The sequence below is a fragment of the Cetorhinus maximus genome, chromosome 17 (genome assembly GCF_964194155.1).
Source record: "Cetorhinus maximus chromosome 17, sCetMax3.hap1.1, whole genome shotgun sequence".
In the NCBI taxonomy this organism is placed as follows: domain Eukaryota; kingdom Metazoa; phylum Chordata; class Chondrichthyes; order Lamniformes; family Cetorhinidae; genus Cetorhinus; species Cetorhinus maximus.
This window is the reverse complement of record NC_135895.1, coordinates 92,837,433-92,851,099: the sequence shown is the minus strand read 5'-3', so window position 1 is coordinate 92,851,099 and position 13,667 is coordinate 92,837,433. Positions and strand designations below refer to the sequence as shown.

At 42.8% G+C, this 13,667-nt stretch overlaps 1 protein-coding gene across 2 annotated transcripts in view; it reads right to left on the bottom strand.

Moving 5' to 3' along the window:
* vamp4 (vesicle-associated membrane protein 4) overlaps positions 1–13,667 on the bottom strand; it is a 78,047-nt gene that overhangs the window by 37,993 nt on the left and 26,387 nt on the right. For both annotated transcript variants that reach the window (XM_078561583.1, XM_078561584.1), the window contains exons 3-4: positions 10,346–10,392; positions 8,688–8,738 (exon numbers count right to left, since the gene is read on the bottom strand). In XM_078561583.1, coding sequence (XP_078417709.1) covers positions 8,688–8,738; positions 10,346–10,392 — 98 coding nt within the window. The remainder of the gene's footprint in view (positions 1–8,687; positions 8,739–10,345; positions 10,393–13,667) is intronic.

Here is a 13,667-nt window from a genome sequence, read left to right as displayed (position 1 = left end):
GCCATTAGTTAGACTTGCCCATATACCCTTCATTGAAAATAGTCTTGTCCACAAAGTTTCAGAAAGTGCAAGCAGATAACAACATAGTGAGGGAAACAGGGTATCTGGAATCTGAGGGAACAGTGCCAAAAAAAGGGTGTTTCCTTAATCAAAGCGATTTAGAATTGGGAAATAAATAGCAGAAGGTCTGAGAAGAAGGGTGAATTAAAGGGGAATTCAATGTCAAATCAGGTAGACAAAGAGAAATAAAAAGGGGAAGAGGGTTGAAATACAAGAAACAGTAAAGGAAAGGAAGAATTATTTTACAGGTCACTTTTTAAATCAGCACAAAAAAATTAAAGCCCAAAGAAATGAGACTCCATACTTGTAACTGATCATTTTCTGTGTCAATGAGGCTGTTTGGCAGAAATTAACAATCGTTTGCAAGCCTTAAACATCTGTGGCAGATTTGGTTCATATCTATCATGCAAATTCAGCAAACTTCATGACATTCAATGCATGTCAATGGTGAGACAGGCAGCAAAATGAAGTTTTGAAGCAAGAAAGATGTTGGAGAGATGCAAACTAGACAGTAACTTTTAGATATTCACACAAGATTGCTGCACCATTTATACATAAATGACTGAGAGTGCAATTAGCCTCACCATTATTTTGGTAGCAAAACCTGGCCCATTATTCGTTCAGTCATTGCAAACATTGGCCAAAACCTGATACTAAATTACCTCAATGCAATGGTATTTTGAACTAGGGTTGGGATTTATGGATTAGAGAAATGGAACACATTATCTACAAAAAAAAATGAAAGGGCAAGCCAGCAAAACTAGATTTCTAGCTGTTAATGATTATTTCTATATGAATACTTCTGTGGCCAAAATATACATCTAAAATACGGGAACGTGACTTGAAAAGAATGGGGAGATGTCTAAGGTCTGTGACTTATTAGACACAGACAGCTGCAGTTTTGAGAAGGCGAGTTGAGCCTTCAGAACGAGTACAAGACTGAATGTGAGTGTGTGGTTCATATCACTGCCCCTACTGTCCCCAGGTTTCACATAAAATATTTTCAATCATGTTATATTGGGGTTAGATTTTGGGGTTGAGAGATTTTATTTGACGTAGCCATTTACTCACGATTCGGGAATCTTCTCAATCCTACAGTTCTCTCTCCCACTTTAAAACTTAACTAGCTGGATCTATTTGAGAATGTGATCATAAGGCTCTGGAAAAACATTTTGTATTTTAAAAAAGGCAGAAAGGGTATTTAAATGAGGATCATAATTTAAATGAGGATCAAATATAATTTATTGTGACACACAGCCTTGGTTTCTGTTGCTTGTGCAAGTGAGGAAGATTAGAGATTAAAGAAGGACAATAGACTTCCCATTAAAGACTCAAACAAACACTATTTGCAGTGTCGAGTTTAGCATATTTTCAATACATAAAGGAAACCATAATTTCAATCCAGTATTAATCAAGTTGGAATGATGGCTCATTAATCGCTGGATATTAATTATATAGGAAACTGGGGGAAAAAAAATCAATGTCTGGCACTTTTTTAAATAGTCAGGATTTATGACGTGCCAATAGTCACATTTAATGGCAGAAAGATTGTGATGCCTTAATTTATTTTGGAATATTTATGCATCTCTGAAAATAAGATCCTGCCTTGAATCATTTTTCTTTCACACATGAAAAAGACATTGAAGGGTAAATTAAACTGAAATCTTTAGAATAAGAAAAAAAATCAACATAAATAAAATATTTCCTCTTTTGTAAATGTGTTGGAAAATGTCAAGATTTCAGTTGACCCACAGAAAGAAGCAGCTTTATGATGCTGCAGGAAGATTAAAGTCAAACAGGTACAACAGTGCTGGAAGAGCAGGCTAGTGCTCCCCGGTATCCTTCTCCTTCTTCTTGGACGGTCCCTCAGGATCGAGGATGACTCGCTTCCATTCCAGTCTGGTGGGTTCTGAGATTGTTGATAAGTCCAGTGCGTGATCTGTAGACACTGCCACATATAGGGCAGGCGTTGCTTGAAGGGTGGGTATTTGGAGGTTTGTACTCTCTGATGCCTCGGCTTGGCCTCAATGAAGTCTCTCAATATGTCTAGTGCCTTCCCAAATAAACCTTTGGCAGTTTGGTCAGTCACAAGCCAGGGACTCGCATAAACTGACGGGGATGTTTGATCTTATCAGGGATGCTTTGAGGGCATCCTGAAAGTGTTTCCATTGTCCTCCTGGGTGTCTCCTGTCACAACCAAGTTCAAAATAGAACAATTGCTTTGGGAGCCTGGTGTCAGGCATACAAGTGACATGTCCCACCCAGCAGAGCTGGATTAGCGCCTCTATGCTGAGTATGTTGGCTTGGGAGAGGATGCGACTCTTGGTCCACCTTTTTAGTCATCGGATTTGGCGGAAGTTGCAAAGACACCACGTATGGTACTTCTCCAGTGCTTTGAGGCATTTGCTGTTAGTTGTCCAAGTCTCTGATGCATATAGGGGTGTGGGAATCACAGCTGCTGGGTAACCCATGACCTTGGTCTCAGGTTTGAGATTCTGACCCTCAAATACGCTTTTCCTCAGTCAACCGAAGGCAGAGCTAGCACACTGCATTCATCATCTACATCTGCTTTTGTCAAGAGAAGGCTCCAAAGGTACGTAAAATAGTTCATATTTTCCAGAATCTTGCCATTGATCATAAATTGATGAGGTGGGAGTGGGTGGCAGGTTGCTGTGGGAGCTGTGCGGAAGCCAACATTAGTTTTCTGTGTGTTTAGTGACAGGCCCATTTTCTCTGGCGCTTCAGAGGCGTTGACCTGGAACTCAGTTTCTGAGTGAGAGCACAGTGCCATCTGCATACTGAAGTTTAATGACTGAGGCTGGAATAATTCTAGTTTTGAACTGAAGGCAGTGTAGGCTGAACAGTTTTCTGTCTGTTCTGCAAATTATCTCCACGCCTGTGGGTAATTTGCTAGACATGAAGTGTAATATTGCAGCAAAGAAAACGGATGAGAGGGTTGGAGCGATGTTACAACTTTGTTTGGCCCCAGTCTTCACTGAAATAGGACCTGTGCTGGCTCCGTTGATGAGGATCACATCTTGCCTGAGATTGTGGAGCAGGTGAAGGATGGTGACAAATTTCTGAGGGGTGCCAAATTTGAGGGGAATATGCCATAAGCCTTCATGGCTGACAGAATCAAAGGCTTTCCTGAGGTCATAAAAGGCTGAGTACAGCAGTTGGTGCTGTTCCTTGTATTTTTCTTGGGCTTGCTGCACAGTGAAGGTCATGTCTGTGGTGCCACTCGATGGATGAAAACCGCAATGCTCTTGAAGGAGCACTTCGGCCACTGGGAGGTGGCAATTAGTTACCGCTTGTTTACCTTCTTGAATATAGTCACAACCACAGCGTCCCTGAGATTACCCAGCAGGCACCCCTCTTCCCAAATGAGGGATATGAGGTTGTGCAATGGTGCCAGGAGCGTTTCTCCACCGTGTTTCAGAATTTTGGCAAGGATTCAACCTGCTGCAGAGGCCTTGCTGTTTTTCAGCTGTTGAATGGCTTTTTCAACTTTGCTGTGCACCAGGGTAGCACCAGGACTAAGCCAGACAGGGTATTGAGGGATGAAGTTGAGGATGTTCAATTTGAAGACAGAATCTTGGTTGAGGAGTTTTTCAAAATGTTCTCTCCAGTGTGCAATGATCACCTTGTCCTTGATAAGCTCCCCTCCATGCTTGGTTGTCAGCGGGGTGGACTCTTGAGTGCTTGAGCCATAAATTATCTTGACAGCGCCGAAGAAAGCTGGCATGTCGTTGATGTTGTGTGTTGTTGGATCTCCCGTGCTTTTCCTATATTTGCCTCATCTCCGTTTTAAATGGGTGACCCCTTATTTTAAAACAGTGAACCCTAGTTCTGGATTCTCCCACAAGGGGAAACATGCTCTCCACATCCACCCTGTCATCTAAGTGTTTATGCCAGCACTGTTGCCTTAAAAAATAACAGAGAGCATTATGAATAGAAAATACCCAACTGTTAGCACCAAAATTCCTAAATGGAACCCAGTATTTGATGTAGAAAGAACATTTAAGAATCTAAACAGAGCATTTTTTTTAAGTTACTCGGTTGACAAGTTAGTATAAGCTAACCAACAAGATGTACAATTAGGTCTACAAAAAATAACTATTCTTGTTCCAATACAGCCATGAAGGAAGGATATTAACCAAATATAATTAGCTTAGAATTTCAGTAGTTATTTAATTCAGTGCATTTTTAATCTAGTGAATCTGTCAGCTAACTGGACAACTATTTCCTTGACACTTGCTTCCAAAACAAAAATCTTAAGAATGTGGTTCTTACTTCAGAGATGATCATTCCCTTTTTAATGAATCGGAAAAAAATAATGTGCCAAATGTTGCATTGCGGAGTGAGCTCAATGTCTCAATTCTCACATTACCATTCTCCCCATCTCAGGTGGTCCATTTCAGAAAATAGCAAAGTAGAACACAGACATCTTTGGGACAGTAAGCCAGGACTACTTTTTCCACATATATTCCATTACAGAGCAGGATTGAACAGATCACCTCCCTAGTCATTAGCCAAAAAGATTATGCATGAATACAGGCTGGATATCTTGAAGGGAGAATTGAGGGAAAAGGGGCAATAAAAATATAAAACGCTGGAAATTCACAGCAGCCACTCAGCATCTAAAGACAAAATACAATTTAACATTTACAGCAAGACCTTTCTTAGTGAACTGGAAATAGTAACTTTAGTTTCAGGGTTCATATACTGTGAACTTTCCTGCTTTAATTTCTGATTTCCATAACTCACAGCTTCTTCTCTTTATCTTGAAGATATTTATGTTTCAGGTTGATTTGGTTGTACTCTTAACTCTGGGTCAGAGAGCTCTGATCATCCCTTACCAGAGTTTGAGTTTATAATCTGGGTTGGCACAGTACAGTGCTTACAAGAGTTTCCCACTGACAGAATTGTTATCCTTTGGACCAAATACTAAACCCACATGCTAGCTGCCTGCCCCATTGGATCAGACTGATGTTAAGGAACTTATGATTACATTCAAAGAAAGGGGGTTCTCTGGGTATCCACTGGAGTTTAGGGGAGTATGAGGTGACTTGATTGAAACATGTAAGATCCTGAAGGGTTTTGACAGGGTGGATGTGGAGAGGATGTTTCTTCTTGTGGGAGAGTCTAGAACTGGGGGTCACTGTTTAAAAATAAGGAGTCGCTCATTTAAGACAGAGATGAGGAGAAATTTTTACTGAGGGTTGAGAGTCTTTGGAACTCTCTTCCTCAAAAGGCAGTGGAAGCAGAGTCTTTTGAATATTTTTAAGGCAGAGCTAGATAGATTTTTGATTAACAAGGGGGTGAAAGTTATCAGTGGTAGGCAGGAATATGGAGTGGAGGTTACAAATCAGATCAGACATGATCTTATTGAATGGCGGAGCAGGTTCAAGGAGCTGAGTGGCCTACTCCTGCTCCTAATTCATATTTCATATGTCTCCAAGCCAACATCCAATATTCAACTCAACGAAATCAATATCATGAAATAAAACAGATTAACTGATGGCTCATTTCAGTGTTCCTTGTGGAACATGGTTGGTCAAAATGGATTCTACATTTGCTCACAGTCACTACACATCAAAATCAAGTCACTGTATGAATGTCTGAATGTGATAAAAATATAAATATGTGCCTTATCACATCAAGGGGGAGAAAGAGAGAGAGAGAAAACATAAGAGTATAAGAAATAGGAGCTGGAGTAGGTCTTTTGGCCCTTCATGCCTGCTCTGCCATTCAATAAGATATGGCTTATCTTCTACCTCAACTCCACCTTCCGGTACTGTCCCCTGTTCCTTAATTTTCTTGGTAAATCTATCAATCCCTGTCTTGAGCATACTCAATGACTGAGCATTCACAGCTCTCTAGGATACAGCATTCCAAAGATTCACAACCCTTCAATTGAAGAAATTTCTTATATTAAAGCTAAATGGCAGACCTGAAATTTTATCTTTGCAACATAGGAAATTTATGGAAGGAAAGAATTGATGTGTTTTTTCCTGGAGTACAGGATTTTCTAATTTTACAGAAAGTATGCATCATTTAATAAAATTGTGGGAAGTAGCAATGACAGAATGAAAGTAAAAGTGGAACCAGTTAAAAGACATTAGAAGTACATGTATGGTTAATTTAATTTTCAGTATTTTATCAATCAGCTCAAGAAAATCAGAGATTTTGGCTTAATCTGTTGAGTATGGCAGGGTTCAAGCCAATGTATTATTTTGCCATTTCTATTCAGGCAGCAAGGGATGCTGCTTCATAGAAGTCATCTTTACATATTTTACCACAGAGGAAGTAGGTTTATTTCCACACCAATTATAAGAGTATAAATTGCCCTTCAGATGGCATTTTAGAGACTCAGTGAGTGTGTCAGCATTTACTAACACAATTTAGTCTGGACTACATTTGCTGTGCACCAGTTCTGTTTTTCCCAGAGTTTGACTTCGAATAGAATGGTTACAACACAGAAAGAGGTCATTTAGCCAGCTGTGTTTGTGCTAGCTCTCTGCAAGAGAAACTCACCTAGTCCCATACACCCATCTTTTTCCTGGAGCCCTGCAAATCTTTTCTCTTTAGACACTCTTCAGATTCTCATGTCGGGAATACCAAGAATTCAATGTGGGTTAACAGCTCATTGTACAATGCCAAATAACAAGCCTAAACCTAGATGTAAGAGTAGCACCTCCTAATGTTTCAGTGAGAATTCCATTTCTTACACTAGCCACTGTTATAGGTTCAGACCATTAATTTAATGATAAAGTTTGGCCAGACTCTGTGCTGGGGTCTGATGATCATGCTGCTGTGTTAAAACTGGCTAAACTAATTTCATTCTTACTGCTGTTGCAAATTTGATTCTGTTAATCTAGGCTTGATTCACTTCTGGTCCCTATATTTGAAAACAGTGTGTCTTAAATCCCGGTATTACATGCTGCAGTGGTGTCCTTTTAAATTTTACATTTAATGCAATTTACTACTATATACTGGGTACAAATCTCACATTACCTGATCTTGGGATCTGCTTAGATTTATGACAGAGTATAATGAACATTATATAGCTACAACAAACAAAAAGGTTAACATTTTAGAGTACTGCACTGAACAGTATACTATCTGTACATTTTTCTTCATTTCTTAATCCATGATGGCTTTTAAAAAATGGTTTTGTAGGAAAGTAGGGAATATATACTTTGCCATGCTTTCTTCAGGCTTATGTTAGTCAACTTGGTTAGACAAGCATTTAAAATAGAAATTTTACTAGCAATTTACCAAGGAGATCAGTCATGAAAAGTAAAATATTTACTTGATCCAAACTTTCAAATGCAAATAAAACTAATGTCTAAGCAAGTTGTTAAAAGAGTTACACAATTCCTTCTTTAAAAAATATATAGGTCTTTTAAGACAAACAGCTTATAAGAAATCAGTGCATTACAGGGTATAAACTGTATTTTAATCAAATTCAATAGCTTGTAACTTGTTAGCCTGAGATAAAGAAAAAAAGGAAAGAAAAGGAAAAAGAAAAAGCTTTAGTGGTCCCAATGAACATCTTAACAGTTTTGTTCCTGAATAAGATCAAGGAGGTCATTACAACCATTAATAGGAAGACAATCTGCAATCAGTACTTCTATAGTTGTACTGCTACATTTTGATGAACATCATTTGTTATGCAATTATGGCTATTCTTAACTAATTACAAAACAGATACACTGTTGGTACTAGTGTGGACGGACAAGATAGATTTACATAGCTCACTTGCAAATCAGTCAATTCAACATCTGGGTATACAGGAGGTATTTTATCCCCTTGTCTTTCCTCATTATCCCTGTAAACTGCATATCAATTTCTAATAGCATTAAAAGAAAACAAATTACCTGGTCATTATCGCATTATTGTTTGTGGGACTAAACTGTGCAAATTGGTTGGCAGGTTTCCTATATTACAAGCATGATTACACTTCAAAAAGTATTTTGGGTCATCTAAGATCATGAAAAGTGCTATATAAATGCAAGTTCTTCTTTTATCTCTAATCTTCCCTAGCCCAAAAAACAAATTGCGAGATGATGAATTTATGATACCCATTTATCATTTAAATTACTGTCTCAAAATTCAGTGGCAGCCTTAATGAAGGCTTTTGTTTGCTTGAGAAGAAAAGTAGCCAAATTGATCATGATTTATGATCTATTTTAGCAGGATTTATTTCATTACAAGGTGCCTGGTTCCAGAATCACTGAGGTTAGGCCAATGGTCTTCTCCTGTCCAAAACATTGTGTTTTTAAAGTAAATGAAATGGGTTTGGAAACTTTGTCTCATTACCTTTGCACCCTTACAACTAAGTACTGTAGCAATTTTTTTAAATACCAAAGTAAACAAACATTATTTTTTTACAATATTTTTTTCACATTGCATTCTATTAACATTCCACATTACTCTATTTGACAAGTCAGGCAACTATGGATATTGCCATAGATGTCAGCTAGCCTGAGTCTGCTGCCTTACATTCTTCTCATTATTCATAATTAGAAAAAGAAACACATTTTTTCATAACTGCAAGTTTAGTTCAAGGTTACAAAAAACAGATCAGTAGGATTTCAAAAATGATCATATTGGACACATACTGTTGGATCTTGTCATTCTTCGGTCCAAATTTTGGTGCAGTAGGTCCTCTTCTGTAGGGAAAACATAATCAGAAATGCTGAAGCTGGATAGGCATACAAATAAATCTGAAAACATTGCATATTGTATAGGTAATCGAACTTCATTCTTCCTATCCCTTCATGATCCATGTTACACATAGCATCTTCTATTCAACATTGATACCCAGCTAGAAGAGTAGCAGACTCCTCATGGGCTCCAAAGCTATGTTTTATTATATTTGTTCATGGATGTGGGTGTTCCCGGTTAGGCCAGCATTTATTGCCCATCCCTAATTGCCCTTGAGAAGGTGGTGGTGAGCTGCCTTTTCAAACGTTGCAGTCCATGTGGTGCACGTACAACGACAGTCCTGTTAGGAAGGTAGTTCTAGGATTTTAACCAAACGTCAGTGAAGGAACAGTGATATAGTTTCAAGTCAGGATGGTGAGTGGCTTGGAGGAGAAATTGCAGGTGGTGGTGTTCCCACGCATTTGCTGCCCGTATCCTTCTAGATGATAGAGGTCATGGGTTTGGAAGGTGCTATTGAAGCCTTGGTGAGTTGCTGCAGTGCATCTTGTAGATGGTACACACTGCTGCCATCAGTGGTGGACAGAGTGAATGTTGAAGGTAGCGGATGGGGTGCTAATTCAGCGGGCTGCTCTGTCCTGGATGGTATCCAGCTTAAGTGCTGTTGGGGCTGCACTCATTCAGGCAAGTGGAGAGTATTCCATCACACTCCTGACTTGTGCCTTGTAGATGGTGGACAGGCTTTGGGGTGTCAGGTGGTGAATAACTTTTTGCAGAATTCCTAGCCTCTGACCTGCTCTTGTAGCCACAGTATTTTTATGGCTGGTCCAGTTCAGTTTCCAGTCAATGGTAGCCCCCAGGATGTTGATAGTGGGGGATTCAGCGATGGCAATGTCATTGAATGTAAAGCGGAGATAGTTGGATTCTCTCTTGTTGGGGATGGTCATTGCCTGGTACTTGTGTGGCATGAATGTTATTTGCCACTTATCAGCTCAAGCTTGGATATTGTCCAGGTTTTGCTGGAAAGGGTTGTTCTTTAACACCATTGCCTCACCAGTGGATAAAGCTTAATTAGAAAATCAGGAACTTTTTCTATCAGCAAATTCAACAAAAACATTGATTTAAACTTTGTATGCGATCTCAAGGCTCCATAGTTTGTCTTCAAGCAACCATAAAGGCAGAAGTTTAGACAGCCCTGCAGCAGCATGTGATCCTACATGTTTTCAGCAAAATTCCCCAAGAACAGCTTTTTCAAAAAGTAGAAATACAGCACATAAATGCACTGCAGAAAGTTAACCAGAATTATCCTGGATCACAAAATCCAAGTCTGCACTCCTGTTACTGACAACAAATACAAGAGGAGATTCAAAGATAGTTAAATAATTTTAATTATAAATTTAAAAATACCAGTACAATTAGCTCTAAAGTTTATTGTGGAAAAGAGTCAAAGTCAATTTTAGAGATTCAAGATGGGCCTGAAAACTCATTATGGTAATCTCAGCAGAATGAGCTGCTTTGCCGGTCCTTGCGAGATTGCAAAGACCAGGGTTAACTGCATCATGGAATTGAAACCTGTTGAGTGGTAGAAGATATAGTGATGGAAGCACATACTCACAGGAAAAAATCTTCCTCTTCATCAGAATCGTCTTCCAACAGGTTCCGCTGCAACACAGATAAAAGAAAGGGTGAGGTTTGTTATATAAGGGTCAGGAGGCTACTTTTGGAAGTTACTCCATCGCATGTCCTAAACCCTGTTAAACTCTACACCAGCTTGAAGACAACTGTTTAGACATGACTGGTTCATTTATCTTTATTTTTAAATTTGCACCTAATCTCATATACCCACATTCACGGCCAAAGTGGTTGCTTGATACTAGAAAGTAAATCATGCAGAACATGACGACTCTGGATCACAGCATTTATGTCCTTGCTTCAATAACTAATAATGTTCAGAATACAAAATTAATTCAGATTCGAAAGATACATGGCCTAGTATTTTCTGAAGATGGGTACCTCAGGCCCGGACCTGTTAATCAGACTTGTCCGTGCACCTTTCAGTTTAAATTTTGGAAGTGCACGCAGTTAACAGTGGAGGAATGGAAACAGGACATCTGGAATTTGGTGAAGAACAGGAGAAATACGGTCTCCTTAACCAATCAAATTAAAGGATTGAGAAAGAAACAGGGGAAGGATGGAGAAGAAGGATAAATTAATCTAGGCGTAATCCCTAGAATCTCACGTTCTGCAGGATCCTTATTGCCCATAGAGGAGATGACATCTACCACAACAGTGCATGATGGAACCAAATCCACATGCCAGGAGTGAAAGGGCACAGTGCTATTCCACTGCACACCAAATTAGATAATGAGAAGCAGATCTAAAATGTAAATGAACAAGAAAACGAGATATTGAAACTGGCAGGCCTGAATTTTCGCCTCAATATGGGAGCAAAACAGAGTCAGGCGAGCATGTGATTTCATCTGCTATCTAGTATGCCAGCTTGCTGATACCATCTTGAACCTGGGTCATTTTCCTGGATTGGGAGTGGACGCGCCACCCGCCTACAAGCAGAGGGTAGCCTATTAAGGTAAGTAAAAGGCTAATTAAAGCCAATTCCAGTCGGCCTGCAGGACCCCCTGTAACACTGGGAACAGGCTAGCTGCCTGTTGGTAATCCTGGTGCCTCCAGGGGCCAGTGCTTCAGGCAGCCTTTGGGGCCCTCCCTGCTACACGAGCACAGCTACAACCACAAGTCACCCTGTGGATGGGAGCCCCGTCCACAATGGTGGCACAGTAGCTGTGGCCATAATTCAATATTTTTAGAAGTTGGCTCCTGGAGGCCTTCCAGCTTCAAGAGCTCGTCCGTAGAGCACGCTTTACAGCAACTAATTAGCCGATTCTGGCAAAATCACTGCCAGGTACCTGCTTCTGACACAGCGGGACCACCATTTGCCGCCGACGCCCGACCCAAAACTTTATCATTGTTTCAGTGACATTTTGTGATTTTAAAAGATTATTGGAAACTTTAATAAAGTAATTTTACAGCAAAGATATTACAGCACATCATTTCCACAAAATTGATAAAATACACTGGCAGCTGAGGCGATGCAGAGGGGCCATCAACAGTGCTATCAAGCTGCACTTGTTTAGCAACAACCTGCTCACTGATGCCCAGTTTGGGGTCCGCCAGGGTCACTCAGCTCCTGACCTCATTGCAGCCTTGGTTCATGGACAAAAACGCCAGAGGTGAGGTGAGGGCTATAAAGCAGAGGCGGTGGCGTAGTGGCAAGGGTGGGGGAGGGGTGGTGGCGTGTTGCAAGGTGAGGCGGCAGCAGTGTAACGGCAGGGGGAGGCGGTGGTGTAACGGCAGGGGGAGGGGGCGGTGTAACGGCAGGGGGAGGGGGCGGTGTAACGGCAGGGGGAGGGGGCGGTGTAACGGCAGGGGGAGGGGGCGGTGTAATGGCAGGGGGAGGCGGTGGTGTAACGGCAGGGGGAGGCGGTGGTGTAACGGCAGGGGGAGGCGGCGGTGTAACGGCAGGGGGAGGCGGTGGTGTAACGGCAGGGGGAGGCGGCGGTGTAACGGCAGGGGGAGGCGGCGGTGTAACGGCAGGGGGAGGGGGCGGTATAACGGCAGGGGGAGGCGGCGGTGTAACGGCAGGGGGAGGGGGCGGTGTAACGGCAGGGGGAGGGGGCGGTGTAACGGCAGGGGGAGGGGGCGGTGTAACGGCAGGGGGAGGCGGCGGTGTAATGGCAGGGGGAGGCGGCGGTGTAACGGCAGGGAGAGGGGGCGGTGTAATGGCAGGGGGAGGCGGCGGTGTAATGGCAGGGGGAGGCGGCGGTGTAACGGCAGGGGGAGGCGGCGGTGTAACGGCAGGGGGAGGCGGCGGTGTAACGGCAGGGGGAGGGGGCGGTGTAACGGCAGGGAGAGGGGGCGGTGTAACGGCAGGGAGAGGGGGTGGTGTAACGGCAGGGGGAGGTGGCGGTGTAACGGCAGGGGGAGGTGGTGGTGTAATGGCAGGGGGAGGTGGTAGTGTAACGGCAGGGGGAGGGGGCGGTGTAACGGCAGGGGGAGGTGGCGGTGTAACGGCAGGGGGAGGTGGTGGTGTAATGGCAGGGGGAGGTGGTAGTGTAACGGCAGGGGGAGGGGGCGGTGTAACGGCAGGGGGAGGTGGTGGTGTAACGGCAGGGGGAGGTGGCGGTGTAACGGCAGGGGGAGGTGGTGGTGTAATGGCAGGGGGAGGTGGTAGTGTAACGGCAGGGGGAGGGGGCGGTGTAACGGCAGGGGGAGGTGGTGGTGTAATGGCAGGGGGAGGTGGTAGTGTAACGGCAGGGGGAGGGGGCGGTGTAACGGCAGGGGGAGGTGGCGGTGTAACGGCAGGGGGAGGTGGTGGTGTAATGGCAGGGGGAGGTGGTAGTGTAACGGCAGGGGGAGGGGGCGGTGTAACGGCAGGGGGAGGGGGCGGTGTAACGGCAGGGGGAGGTGGTAGCGTAGTGGTATTGTCACTGGCCTGGTAATCCAGAGACCCAGGATAATGCCGTGCGGATGCAGGTTCAAATCCCACCATGGCAGATGGCGGAATTTGAATTCAATAAAAATCTGGAATTTAAAGTCTCATGGTGACCATAAAACCATTGTCAATTGTCGTAAAAACCTATCTGGCTCACTAATGTTCTTTAGGAAAGGATATCTGCCATCCTCGCCTGGCCTGACCTACACGCGATTCCAGGTCTGCAGTAATGTGGCTGACTCTTAAATGACCAGTTGGTATCAAACCACTATAAAGTCAATAAAAAGGAATTAAATCGGACGGACCACACAGTATCAACCTAGGCACCGGAAAAAACAACAGCAAATCCAGCCCTGTCGACCCTGCAAAGTCCTCCTCACTAACATCTGAAGCTGTCTCACAGGCTAGTCAAGCAACCTGACATAGTCAT